Source organism: Brachycentrus maculatus, unplaced genomic scaffold (assembly GCF_059751285.1).
Source record: "Brachycentrus maculatus isolate JH-2025_06_01 unplaced genomic scaffold, ASM5975128v1 h1tg000216l, whole genome shotgun sequence".
NCBI classification, from domain to species: domain Eukaryota; kingdom Metazoa; phylum Arthropoda; class Insecta; order Trichoptera; family Brachycentridae; genus Brachycentrus; species Brachycentrus maculatus.
Window position 1 is genome coordinate 191,205 of NW_028280967.1, and position 13,796 is coordinate 205,000.

The 13,796-nt window shown below is 30.2% G+C and overlaps 1 protein-coding gene across 1 annotated transcript in view; it reads right to left on the reverse strand.

Moving 5' to 3' along the window:
• Positions 1–207: 207 nt before the first annotated feature.
• The window catches only part of LOC148306956 (uncharacterized), a 117,621-nt gene continuing 104,032 nt past the window's right edge, over positions 208–13,796 (reverse strand). Inside the window, exons 4-5 of the mRNA XM_088264105.1 lie at positions 10,770–10,812; positions 208–386 (exon numbers count right to left, since the gene is read on the reverse strand). Coding sequence (XP_088120231.1) covers positions 377–386; positions 10,770–10,812 — 53 coding nt within the window. The 3' untranslated portion in view covers positions 208–376. The remainder of the gene's footprint in view (positions 387–10,769; positions 10,813–13,796) is intronic.

A 13,796-nucleotide genomic window follows, 5' to 3' on the forward strand; every position in this document is an offset into this window, starting at 1 on the left:
AGATTGTTTCCAAAAACAGATCGGTGTGGTGTTCTATTCTCTCTGCCTACCCATGCGGAGAGCGGCGTGATGATAAAAATTCTTATTAAATAAATATGATGAATATCTCAAAAAATCACAACCGCATAGGAATAAAGGATATTTATAATCATAAAAATTTAAAATATTAAATAAACACAGAAATATTGAATTTCAAATAGTACATACCATTTTCTTGATTTTCTTTGTAAACTTCTGTCTTGATTCCAGATGTCCTTGCAGATTATTCGTAGAGATGATGAATCCCTATAATTTGGATGACCAGCAAAGAAGAGTTGCTCCATTCTTGCGTCTGATTATTTCAGAAGTGCATGACTGCGAGATCCCATTTTTCAGCTCATGAAATTCTGAAACATCGATACGAATCATGAAACGAATAAATTTGTTCAACTAATCACTCTACAATGTTACATATTGGGCCCTTGCTGTTTTAATTTTGTGTGTTCAAAATATATAAATTTATTTTAAAAATCAAATGGAATTGAAATAATTTTTAATTAGTCCTGTATATTTCTGTGGTTAACTTTAATTGGCTTGTTAAATGTTTTTTTTTTCATTTATTCGGGAATTGTACAACTTAACATTTAGTAAAATTATATAATAAAAATAGTTACATTAGTAAAAATAAAGCCAATTACACAATTCCACAAACGTTTAATATTTTGTTTTATAAATGTTGCTGTTGTTAACCCAAATAAATAAAATAAAATGGTCTGTATACTGCAGCTTTCTAGTTCACAAATATCAAATATGATTGACGTACGACGCCATTTGAAAAAAATATACCATCCTTCGATTGTGTGCATAATTTTGCGCCACCCTGTATGATATAACAGCAAAGCTTCCTTGAAGTATTATTTCACTAAAATGAGCTATATGAATCATTCAAAATTTCTATTTATTATTTTATTTTATAAAATTTGGACAACCCTGTTAGCGGGAATACAAGGCCAGGGTTGCCGCAAATATGGGTCGCGCCGTAAAGTGGGGAAGAGAATAGAAAAAATAGCAGCTCGTGGAATATGTAAATGTTGAATGGGGGCTTATTAGGGTAAATGGTCTCTCATACAATATAAACATTTTTATTGCTACATCTCCAGTTCGATGTGACCCTGGCTTTGCAGTAAGAATAGCTTAGATACTTTCCAGAAATATCCGAATATTCTTAGCAATTAAATTTAATACGCGAAAAACAATATAATGTTTTCGATATAAATACATTGTTTCCCTCAAACGTTATCAAAAAATAATATTTAACAGTATAATCAAGGCACCCTTAAGTTAGTATCTCATATATAGATATATCTCATATCCTTAAAAGTTAAAAAATAGTATGTGACACAAAGTGTTCATTTTCGTTTAATGTTTGTAGAATTATGTCGTTAGAAAAAAAATCTTTTTTTGGTTTGAAAAAAATATATAATTTATTTTTTATATTTATAATTCAAATTACAATTTACAAAAATGATCACAGAATTTTCCGGTGCCGAAGGCACATTTTGCTACATTTATTTATACGAATATAAATGAAAAGAAATCGACAACATTTTGAGGGTGTCCAATTTCTCGTGTGTGTGATTATAATCCAGGATACGGACCTCACATAATAAAAGAGTTTCTGCTCAATAAAAAGCTTCTTCTAATTCTAGTGATTTAAGAAGAATATTTCAAAATTGATTCATATATATAGAACTTCCAAGAATTTAAGTAGTGTGGTTGTCAATAATGGGTAAAATTGGTGAATGTTACACGTGTGTAAAGTGTTCACTTAAACCAGCTTATGACGGTCGTCAGCCCCGTAAATGCCCAAGCTTCCATATTCATCTTCATCTTTGATGAGATGTCAAAAAATAATATGAAAAGAAATATGTTTGCTATCAAATTAGACATGGCCGAATGATGCGATCTATTTCAGATATACGAGTATCTTTCTCCATTTTTCATTTATGTATAGCTCTTTTATACATAGGTTCGTTGTTTTATAAATTTAGGCATATTGAAACAGGTTATATGTACAAATTTACGTTAGGTTAAGCTGCACGAAATTTGGGCGTTGATTTGATAACTTAAAGATGTTGATACTTACACTTATATAAAATTGGTAAATGCTAGACGATATATAACATCTACTCTAGGCAACTAGATACTGCTGAAATGAAGACGCTTAGATGGTCAACTGGAGTGTCCCTTAAAGACAAAATAAAGAGTTCAAGCATTTGTGGAATCCTGAGTGTAACAGACATCAAATGTAAGGTAGAAGGAAATATATTGAGATGGTATGGCACATCGCTCACTCCTTTCAAAAACGTCATGTATCAAAAATCGACCATTTTTAGTTGTACGTGTTTTCAGAATGCCCAGAAAATGTACTATATCCCAGCAAAAGCGGCATATTTTTAACTTAATATTTACCCGCTACAGGGCAGAAAGTGTTGTTTTTGCATTTTGAAGAAAAGGTGTTGACTATTTTTTTTTAATGTACTAAATATTTTTCGAATTGAGAAAAAACATTCAGGTTTTACCTAAAAAGATCTGTTGTATAGTAAAAAGTTCAATCCGTGGCTAGATATTTATTTTTAATATATTTTATTATATCCTTAAACTTTAAAAGCGATCTCCTGATAAATCAATTTTTTTAAATATGACGTTGTTGAAAGGAGTGAGCGATATAGGATGCAGAGAACGTAATTATATTGTGAACCAGGGAATCGCCATGGATCTTCCTCGAAAGACATTTAGAGGAAGACCAAAGAATTCATGGATGCTGCAGAAAGAAATCATGATTTGAAGACATGGCCTAGGTTGATGTTGCCCATGATAGAAGGATCAGTAACCTGAGAACGAGAATAGCTGAACCCAACAGTCTATAAAGACGATAAGTTCAGATGAAGAAGAAGAAGATAAAATAGGTTCGTTCTGCTGTATTATATTAATATATTACATTTTCTCTGCAAAATAAAAATTCCCATAGTATCAAATGATATATATGAAATAATTTTCCCAACATTTTCTTTGATACGCGATTGATACCGTAATATTGCAGAAATACTATGAAAATCGACTAACAGTAAAGGTTTTATCGAAATAATTACGTCTCTGAAGCGAATTTGGAAACACCAATCATCCCCTAAAATCCCAAGCCCTATAATATCAGACTATACAATTCAGGATTGTTTAAGGTGAAGTTTCGGTCCATTGGAGGCTGTGATTCTACCCTTAATATTCAAGACGGGGTGTACTAGTGAAGGTCGAACCGAATGTGGGGGGATGAACACGGTGCAATAATAATTTACGAATAGATAGAGAACGAAGGAAAGAAATAAAAACAAGAAGAATAGGAATGAAGAGGTTTCAATGGATGGGGGGAGTGTTACAATTTCGGGAATTATGAGATCAAAAGGCCTACGATTTAGGGGTGAAAAAAACGATATTCACTCATTGGATGGGGTTGTTTTAAGAATTATATAGGTCATTTAAGGTGAGATTTAGTACATACTGATAATTATATATTAATTGTTGAATCAAACACAGATTTTTTGAGTCTACTTAGTTGTATTTTATTAACAAAACACATAAAAAATTAAAATTGTGACAATTGTTTCACCTAGTAAGATCAAATGGACTGACGGTCCTTATTTAGCTATACAGTTCTAAATGACAGTTTTAACATGTGCAGCAATAATTTATGGGAGACAACAGTAGCTAATGGGGGGTGTAGGTACGTACCCTTATATTTATTTTCTGGGAAAGGAAGATTTTTTTTATGTGTTTTTGTTAGTAAAATACAACTTAGTGGACTCAAAAAATCTGTGTTTGAATTAAAATTAATACAATAATTAAAATTGAGCTCTACAAATTAAACGCCTAATCAATCAATCCATAATGATATATTATTTATAGATTTGGCATTTACTTCGGGATTATTAAAAATTTAACACTTTAAAAATTAAACTCATTTGACTCGCACACAATCAAATTATTACACTCAGTCACATACAAATAGCAAGTCATGAGCAATTTAGAAATATGTTAAAACTAAAAAAACTGATAAATCATTAATGAATAATATGCTTTTCCAAAATGTATCACCATTATTTTCTTTGTTCCCACTAAACGAAATTCCTTCATTGAATCCACTCCTTCTTATTATGAGATTAATGGTATATCTAGAAATTTCAAAAGTTTTGAATGTCAATTATAGAGGTGACAAGAACTCACATGTGAAAGAATAAATAAAAAACAGGACATTTACAAGTTTCGACATTTGAGTAGTGTGGTTGTTGATAATGGGTAGAATTTTGCACGTGTGTAAAGTGATAACTTATGACTTTCATATTTTTCTTCTTCTATGTTAAGATTTTAAAAAAAAATTGTCGTCAATTCATTAAAAAAAAAATATTTTTTATACAAAATCAATAATGATAAATTTGCAAAATTTATATAGCGCCATTTACGTAAAATACTACCTCAAGAGCGCATGTATCTCTCTAGTCAAAATCCAATATCATCAAGTGTATATAATTTTTTTGTACAACATTTTAAAAATTCGTTTAATTTTTTTTAATTGCGAATATTTGACGCAAAACTGACGTTTTTAAATGAATGGCCACCAAATTTTCCAAAAACCCTGATATTCTTAAATACTTCTTTTTTATTTTTGACATCTCATCAAAGATGAAGAAGAATATAGAAGTCTGGGCATTTACGGGGCTGACAACCTTCATAGGCTGGTTTAAGTGATCACTTTACACACGTGTAACATTCACCAATTCTACCCATTATTGACAACCACACTACTTAAATTCTTTGATGAGATGTCAACAATAATATGAAAATAACTCCTATAATAATCCCGATAATCCAGATTTGTGAACAAGTATTTGGGCACACTCAAAATGTCTTTCAATGAAATGAGATATTATTTCAAATAATTTGATAAAAATTAAAATGGTTTTCAAGATGTCAGTGCAACATTTTTTAAAAGTAATATCACTTAAGAGGTGAGTTCTCGTTTATAAACTTGTGCACACAATATTTCATATTTCGTGTGAAATTGCCATTTTTAGTTTTGAATGGCTTTTGTTTCCGTAATGTGTTGTTCAAATGCGTGTTTTTCTTGTTTATCTGTTTTCTTTTACGATTCTTTGTATATAAATAGTTATCAATCTGTTATTGACAAATGTATTTCATTTTATTTTTTATTGAAATGCCATCTGTTATGAATAAAAGGGAAGCCTTTTTCACAAATATATTTACTTCTAATTATTGGTTAAAAAATAGCAAAGGTAATATTAAGGCACAATTTACGATAATTCGCAACTTTATTATCATGAACCATTAATTTACAACATTTTGAGTGTGTCCAATGTTTACATCTCACCAATAGATGTCTCTAGTGAAGTTCTAGTGATTCATGAACAAGGTTTCTAAATTGGTTCATATATATAGAACTTCCAAGAATTTGAGTAGTGTGGTTGTCAATAATGGGTAGAATTGGTGAATGTTACACGTGTGTAAAGTGATCACTTAAACCAGCCTATGACGGTCGTAAGCCCCGTAAATGCCCAGACTTCCATATTCTTCTTCATCTTTGATGAGATGTCAAAAAATAATATGAACCATTAATTTTATGATTATAATACCGTTTATGTATGGAGAAATTAAGTTTTCTTCGAAAAAAATGAGTCGTTATTGAAAAGTAAGGAATGTCCGCCTCTATAGTGTAATGGTCAGCACGCTCGACTACGGTATTAGAGTTCCCCGGTTCAATTCCCAGGGGGGGGGTTAAATAAATATAAGTGATTTTTTCACTTTGATATTTATTTACAACATTTTGAGTGTGTCCAAATACTTGTTCACAAAATCTGGATTATCTCCAATTACAGGAGTTATTTTCATATTATTTTTGACATCTCATCAAAGATGAAGAAGAATATGGAAGTCTGGGCATTTACGGGGCTGACGACCGTCATAGGCTGGTTTAAGTGATCACTTTACACACGTGTAACATTCACCAATTCTACCCATTATTGACAACCACACTGCTCAAATTCTTAGAATTGGTAGAATTGGTGAATGTTACACGTGTGTAAAGTGATCACTTAAACCAGCCTATGGCGGTCGTCAGCCCCGTAAATGCCCAGACTTCCATATTCTTCTTCATCTTTGATGAGATGTCAAAAATAATTTGATATTTATTCAATATTATTCTGGACTGGTACCTGAAGCTGAAGGCTGATCACCTGTCCTGCATGTGTTAATTTAAAAAAATTATAAAAATATTTATTCAATATATAATTTGAAGAGTCAGATTCCAAGAATTAAAAATAAGAACAAAAAAATCAATACATTTTCTCAAAAAATCAATTATCAATACATATTTTTAAAAAAATTAAAAGACGTAATAACTTAATGCAGTCGGAATGCGTTCTCTCAGACGTATGAAAGATATTCGGATGGTGATAAATAAATTTGTTTTACAATTCTTTCATCACTTATTTGATTCACATCCCAAGAATGAACAATAAATATGGCAGTCAAAAACTGCAATTTATAGTACCAAGCATTTTTAATTTGTTGCCGACGGATGTTAGAGGTCAAAATAAAATATGGAACAAAGGCAAAATAAATAAATGGGTAAAGGATCAAGAGTTATATAAGAGTTTATAATTTGCATCATTAAGTCAAAATTGCATATTTTCGAGCTAACGTTTTTTGCCAGTACACCCACGATATAATACTAGTATCATATTATTTTTTGATCTCAACATAGATGAAGAAGAATATAATAACATTCACCAATTCCACCCATGATTAACAAGCACACTACTAAAATTTTTGAAAGTTAATATATATATATATATATATATATATATATATATATATATATATATATATATATATATATATATATATATATATATATATATATATATATATATATATATATATATATATATATATATAAATATATATATATGACCCAATCTTGGAACATTGTACAAGAATCACTAGAATTTTCACTAGAGATTATTGGTATTCTAGCTTTTTTATAGAGCAGAAACTCTGTTATTTGTATGTGAGGTCCATCTATTATACATATTATTCATCACATATATGAGAAACGCCAGATTTTTTTTCTAATTATATATATTTCTTTAGATCTATGTATAATTCTTGCTTAGAATATAATACATAAATCCAAAGCCAAACGCAGAAATGGTGATGTCCTAATGTACTTTACAAAACAAGCGCTACATTGCAGCACTCGACCGACGAAAAAAAAACACAATTCTCCAGTTTTTTGTAGATCCGACACTATCCGATATTACGAGGGCTGTGACGCAAACCTCCCCCACCCGTCACGTGCTCTGGGCGATATTCCAACAGTCGAGTCGCGCCAACAGCCGACAGTTATACAACCCGCAACTATGGGATCACCACGGGTTCCCAAAGTGTGGCTCCAGAGCCGCATGCAAGTTATATAAAATTAGAAAAAAAAACAATTTACAACATTCTAGTTTATAAGAAAATTAGAAAAAAAAACAGTTTTCAACATTTTGAGTGTGTTCGAATACTTGTTCACGAATATGGATTATCTCAAATTGGGAGATATTTTATACGTTATTTTTTGACATCTCAACATTTATGAAGAAGAATACGAAAGTTCGAGAGAAGATATAAAAAGATGGACGTATTTGACAATTATCTTTTTTTACAGCATTTTGAGTGTGTCCAAATACTTGTTCACAAATCTGGGTTATATCCAATCAAGTGCTATTTTTTTTACATTTTTTTAACATCTCAAGAAGAATATAGAAGTCTGGGCATTTACGGGGTTTTTTAATATTTTTTTTATCTAACCATAGATGTCTCTAGTGAAATTCTAGTGATTCAAGCGCTATGTTTCAAATTTGAACAGTACATAAATATTGAAGTTCCAATAATTTGAGGCGTGTGGTTGTAAACTATGAGAAGAATTTGTGAATGTTACACATGTGTAAAGTGACTACTTAAACCAGCTATGACGGTCGAAAACCCCGTGAATTCCCAGACTTCCATATTCTTATTCATCTATTTTGAAATGTGAAAAATTATATTAATTGGTTTATAATAAGATACGGAGATTTTTTATATTATTTTTTTACGGTGTAAAAACTTACCATTATGCCACTTCCCCGCAGGGGTAGACAAAGAGAAAAGAATACCACACTTATCCATTTTTACAAACAATCTTCGCCTCTTCGCGACTTCCAAATTCTTCTACATCTTTGTTAAGATGTCAAAAATAATAAAACATGCTATTCGTTTCAATGTGCATATTTGGCTGCTTGGCTGATAAGATTGGCCACCACTGGCATATACCAATCTCAAGTCGCGATGTATTTGTGACGATATTTTACAATACAATACTTTTGTGTTTCTGACTGATTTGACTCAACACATCCACTAGGACAGCTTTGAACGACAAAAGCGATAAGTTTTGACGTTTCAAATCGACAAAAATCATAACGAACTTTGTGCTTAATCTCAAAGGATAGTGGTGAAAGGATAATCAGTTTGAAATCTCAAATTATTTTTAAACATCTCATCAAAGATGAAGACGAATGTGGAAGTTTGGGCATTTACGGGGCTGAAGACCGTCATAGGCCGGTTTAAGTGACCACTTTACACACGTGTAACATTCACCAATTCTTATTTACTTATTGATTTGGCGTTTAATTTTAAATCAAACACAGATTTTTTGAGTCTACTAGGTTGTACATATTTTATTAACAAAAACACATAAAAAAATACATTGTGACGATTGTTTCGCCTTGTAAGGGCATTATCAAACGAATGTTTGACTGGTTTGGACATATGGAGCGTATGAGTGAAGAAAGAACGGTTAAACAAATTTATGAGGCGAATGTAGTTGGAAAAAGAAGCAGAGGACGACCGAGGAAAACTTGGCACAATCAGGTATGTCAAATGAAAGCGGCCGGGTCAGGAGTCGTAATAATCGTCGGGTATGTATGAGGAGATGCATGAATGTAAAAGAGGCAAAGAATGTTTGCAAAGACCGAGTGGTTTGGCGTTCGATTCTCTCTGCCTACCCCTGCGGGGAAGCAGCGTGATGGTTAGTTAGTTAGTTAGTTATGTTTATCACCAATGGGCATTATCACCAATTCTACCCATTATTGATAACCACACTACTCAAATTCTTGGAAGTTCTTTATATATGATCCAATTTCGAAACAATGTTCTTGAATCACTAGAACCCCACTACAGACATCTATTGGTGAGATGAAAAGAAGTTTTTTACTGAGCAGAAGCTCTTGTATTAGTTTGTGAGGTCCGAATCCTGGATTATAATCACATACATGAGAAACGCCAGAAAATATTAATTTTAGATTTCTCAAAATAGATGAAAATAATGGAATTTTGAGTATTTACAGGGGTAACGACCTGCCTCAGGCTATATTAAGTGAGTTTACAAGTGTAAAGTTACTTGTTTCACGTGTAACATTCACCATTCTACCCATGATTGACAACGTACTGGGTTCGATTTCCAGGGGAGAAGTCAAATAAATATAAGATTTTTTTCACTCTAATATTTATTCAATATTAACCTGGACTGGTAGCTGAAGCAGAGGGCTGATGACCGTTCCTTCATGTATTAACGATCAAGACAACACTGTGTTTACATGCAGTGCCCTATGCACCATAGGGTGCGTATGAGGGTTTGAAGAAGAAGAAAAAGAAATAGAGACACGGGCGTAAAAAATCGGCGTAAAATTAACCCAAATATAATGGACGATAAAAGGTTAGCTTCCATGTTAAAATTTTTATAAAAAATTAACATGTATTGTTATATAGTCTGTACAGAAAATAAATTCTAAATGTATTTAACGAATAAAAATTAAATTCGTTTGCAAAATAAATAATCTCTTTAAATAATTAATGACTTTTTTAAAATTAATATACGCACTCCTATCCATTGTTTACTTTGTGTAATACCACTTTTAAAAACACTTATTCGTGACGACCGGTTTCGGAAAGTCATTCCATCGTCAGGTCATCAAAATGAAATGGAATGATTTTCATTTTAATGACCTGACGATGGAATGATTTTCCGAAACTAGTAGTCACGAATAAGTGTTTATAAAAGTGGTATTACACAAAGTAAGCAATGGATGGTGAGGAGAGTGTTTTATTACCATACCACAAAGTTATCAATGCTTTTAATATACAAAATATAAATATATCGCTCACTCCTTTCAAGAACGTCATAAATCAAAATACTTGATTTTTCAGGAGAACGTTTTTAAAGTTTAAATTTATAGTACAATGTATTAAAAATAAATATCAAGCCACTTATTGAACTTTTTACTGTGCAACAGATCTTTTTAGGTAAAACCTGAAGGTTTTTCTCCATTTGAAAAATATTTAGTAGATTTAAAAAAAAAATTTAACAATACCTTTTCTTCAAAATGCAAAAATAACACTTTCTGCCCTGTAACGGGTAAATATTAAGTTAAAAATATGCCTCTTTTGCTGGGATACAGTACATTTTCTGGGCATTTCGAAAACATGCACAACTAAAAATTGACGATTTTTTATTTATGACGCTCTTGAAAGGAGTGAGCGATATACATTCCAATTATTTGTAACGTATTTAATTTAAGTTTGGAAATTAACTACCTTAAAAATAACATGACTTAAATTACATAAATAAGAAAACAACTTACCCCAAAATGTAATCCTGTTTGATGAGGTGAGTATTCTGAAACACTTAATGAGTATATTTTTAATAAGATTCACTGAAATAAATAGTAAAAATCAAGTTGACTGTTGAACTTAATGGGAAATACACATGAATGAAGATTCAAAAAAATATATACATATAATAATAAAAGTTCAAATGTTACACAGAATATTTTAACCTTTTCGTTTTTTTTACATTTTTAACACTGAACTAACTTTGTTTTATACGTGCGTATGAAACAACGTTAGTTATTGTATTATTTTAAAATAAACATTTAAAAATAATACTAAATAGTACTTAAATTATAAACAATTATAATTTCCACGATATGAACATTAATTTGCTGAGTTTATTAATGTACATATCTGGGTAATTAAATATAACATAAATTTTAAATGAAGCGTTATGAACAAGTGAATTTTATTTGATATTTTTATTTTATTTCCATTAATTGATTCTCAATTCACAATATCAAAATATGTATACATTTTTAATTAAAATTTCACTTTGTAAATAGCACTTTTTCACAAAAATAATTGTAACACGTTTTTCGATGTATTCCGCACCATTGAGGAATGATGGGGAATGCATCGAAACACGTGTGAAATACATTTAAGATATAGTGGTTTTGCCTAATAAATTTGAAATATGAAATAAAAAAACATGAATTTAAATTCATTGTTCCATAATTCACTAAAAAAACGCTACATAATTTTCTTCCTATCACATTAAAAATATTTTTAATGTGATTGGAATTATAATTCGTAATATTTATGGAATTAAGATATTTTTTACTCTTTTGACATATCGCTCACTCCTTTCAACAACGTCATATATCAAAAATCGTCAATTTTCAGTTGCGCATATTTTCGGAATGCCTAGAAATGTACTTTATTCTAGCAAAAGCAGCATTGTTTAACTTAATATTTACCCGCTACAGGGCAGAAAGTGTTGTTTTTGCAATTTGATGAAAAGGTATTGTTTAATTATTTTTTTAAATATACTTTTTTTTTTCAAATGGAGAAAAAACCTTCAGGTTTTACTTTAAAAGATCTGATGCACAGTTAAAAGTTCAATAAGTGGCTTGATATTTATTTTGAATACATTCAATTCAACTTTAAAAACAATCTCCTTTATTTTATTTATGACGTTGTTGAAAGGAGTGAGCGATATATGCCATTACATTCTGATCGTCTGTTTTTGGTCATTTGAAAGGTGTTTTTTCATTACAATAAATCTATTTATTGCATATAAATTCGAATTTTAAAACAAAATAAATAAATAAAACTTTTAAGAACAATATCGTGAAAATGTACGATGTACACAGAAAAATGTTTTAGGTCACAAAGTTACGAATCAAATATGTAAGGATACAAAACAGACGAATAAATTTAAAACCTTGTTCTTAACCACTTATTAATATTTATAAAAGTTTAAGAACAAAGTTTTAATTTTAATAATATACATATTACTAAAAAATATCATTAAAATATATTATCTTAAACTAACAGAGATTATTGTGATAAAAATTTATCACATATTAATAACTTGATTTAAACATTTCAATTAACATGTTTAAACCAAATTCTTCGTTTAAAATCACACATAATAATATTTTGATGTCCTTCAGCAGCTGAAAATACTTAAAACAAACTAAATATACAAATACATTATACCACGTAAATTAAAACAACCACTTCCTTTACATGTGAAAATCAAAAATGCATACATAATAAAAAAACAGCTCATATAACTTATACAACTCTGAAAATAAAAATTGTTTTAGTTTTTCGTTCTATCCATTATTACAAATAATACAGTTCATTTCTATAATTTATATTTGAAGCACTAACTTTGTGTTTTTCCATTTTATAATTAAAATTTGACTTGGTTTTAAAATCACTTAAAATATTATATTATAACTTAATTATAATGTCTACCGGTTTCAAAGCTAACCGCTTCTTTATCAAGACTGATTAATACTTATTAATCAGTCTTGATAAAGAGACGGTTGGCTTCGAAACCGGTAGATATTATAATTTAGTTTTAAATAGTGATTTTAAAACAATTTTACATTTTGATTTTAGTTCATTTCTTCTTGATTCATTCACACATTTTACATTAAAAAAAATATAAAATTATATTTTCATTAATCGATTCCGGAGTCACATTGTGATAATATTCATCCATGTTTAATTTAAGTTTTATTTGGTAAATACCACTTTTTTTTAATCTGTTGTGGACACGTGTTTCGACGTATTCCGCAATGATAATATATGTATGAGTTCCAAAAAATAGAGTACTTTGGTCGTCAATTATGGGTAAATTTATGAGTGTAACACATGTGTAAAGTGATCACATAACCAGCCTTTGACAGCCCTATCAATACCCAAACTCTAAATTTCTTCATCTATACTGAGATGTCAAGAAAGGCTACCAGTTTATCACATTCAACTTTTAAATTTGACAAGTGTAGTCTCAGTTCATCCTAGTAATGGTATCCATGGTAGAATGATGAATGCAACACGCGCATAAAGTGATCACATAACCAGCCTATGACAGTCCTATTTAAACCCAGACTCCATATTCTTCTTCATCTATGTATATTGAGGTGTCAAAAAAGGTTATCAGTTTATCACATTAAACTCTTAAAATTGACAAGTCGCTCACTCCTTTCAAGAACGCCATACATACATACATATCGCTAATTCCTTTCAACAACGTCAAATATCAAAAATCGACAATTTTCAGTTGTGTGTGTTTTCGTAATGCCCAGAAAATGTACTATATCCCAGCAAAAGAGGCATATTTTTAACTTAATATTTACCCGCTACAGTTTGAAAAAAAAGGTATTGTTCAATTACTTTTTTTAATATGCTATATATTTTTAAAATGGAGGACAAACCCCCAGGTTTAAAAAGATCTGTTGCACACTAAAAAATTCAATAAGTGGCTTAATATTTATTTTTAATACATTGTGTATATTTTTTAATCTCAAAAACGTTCTTCT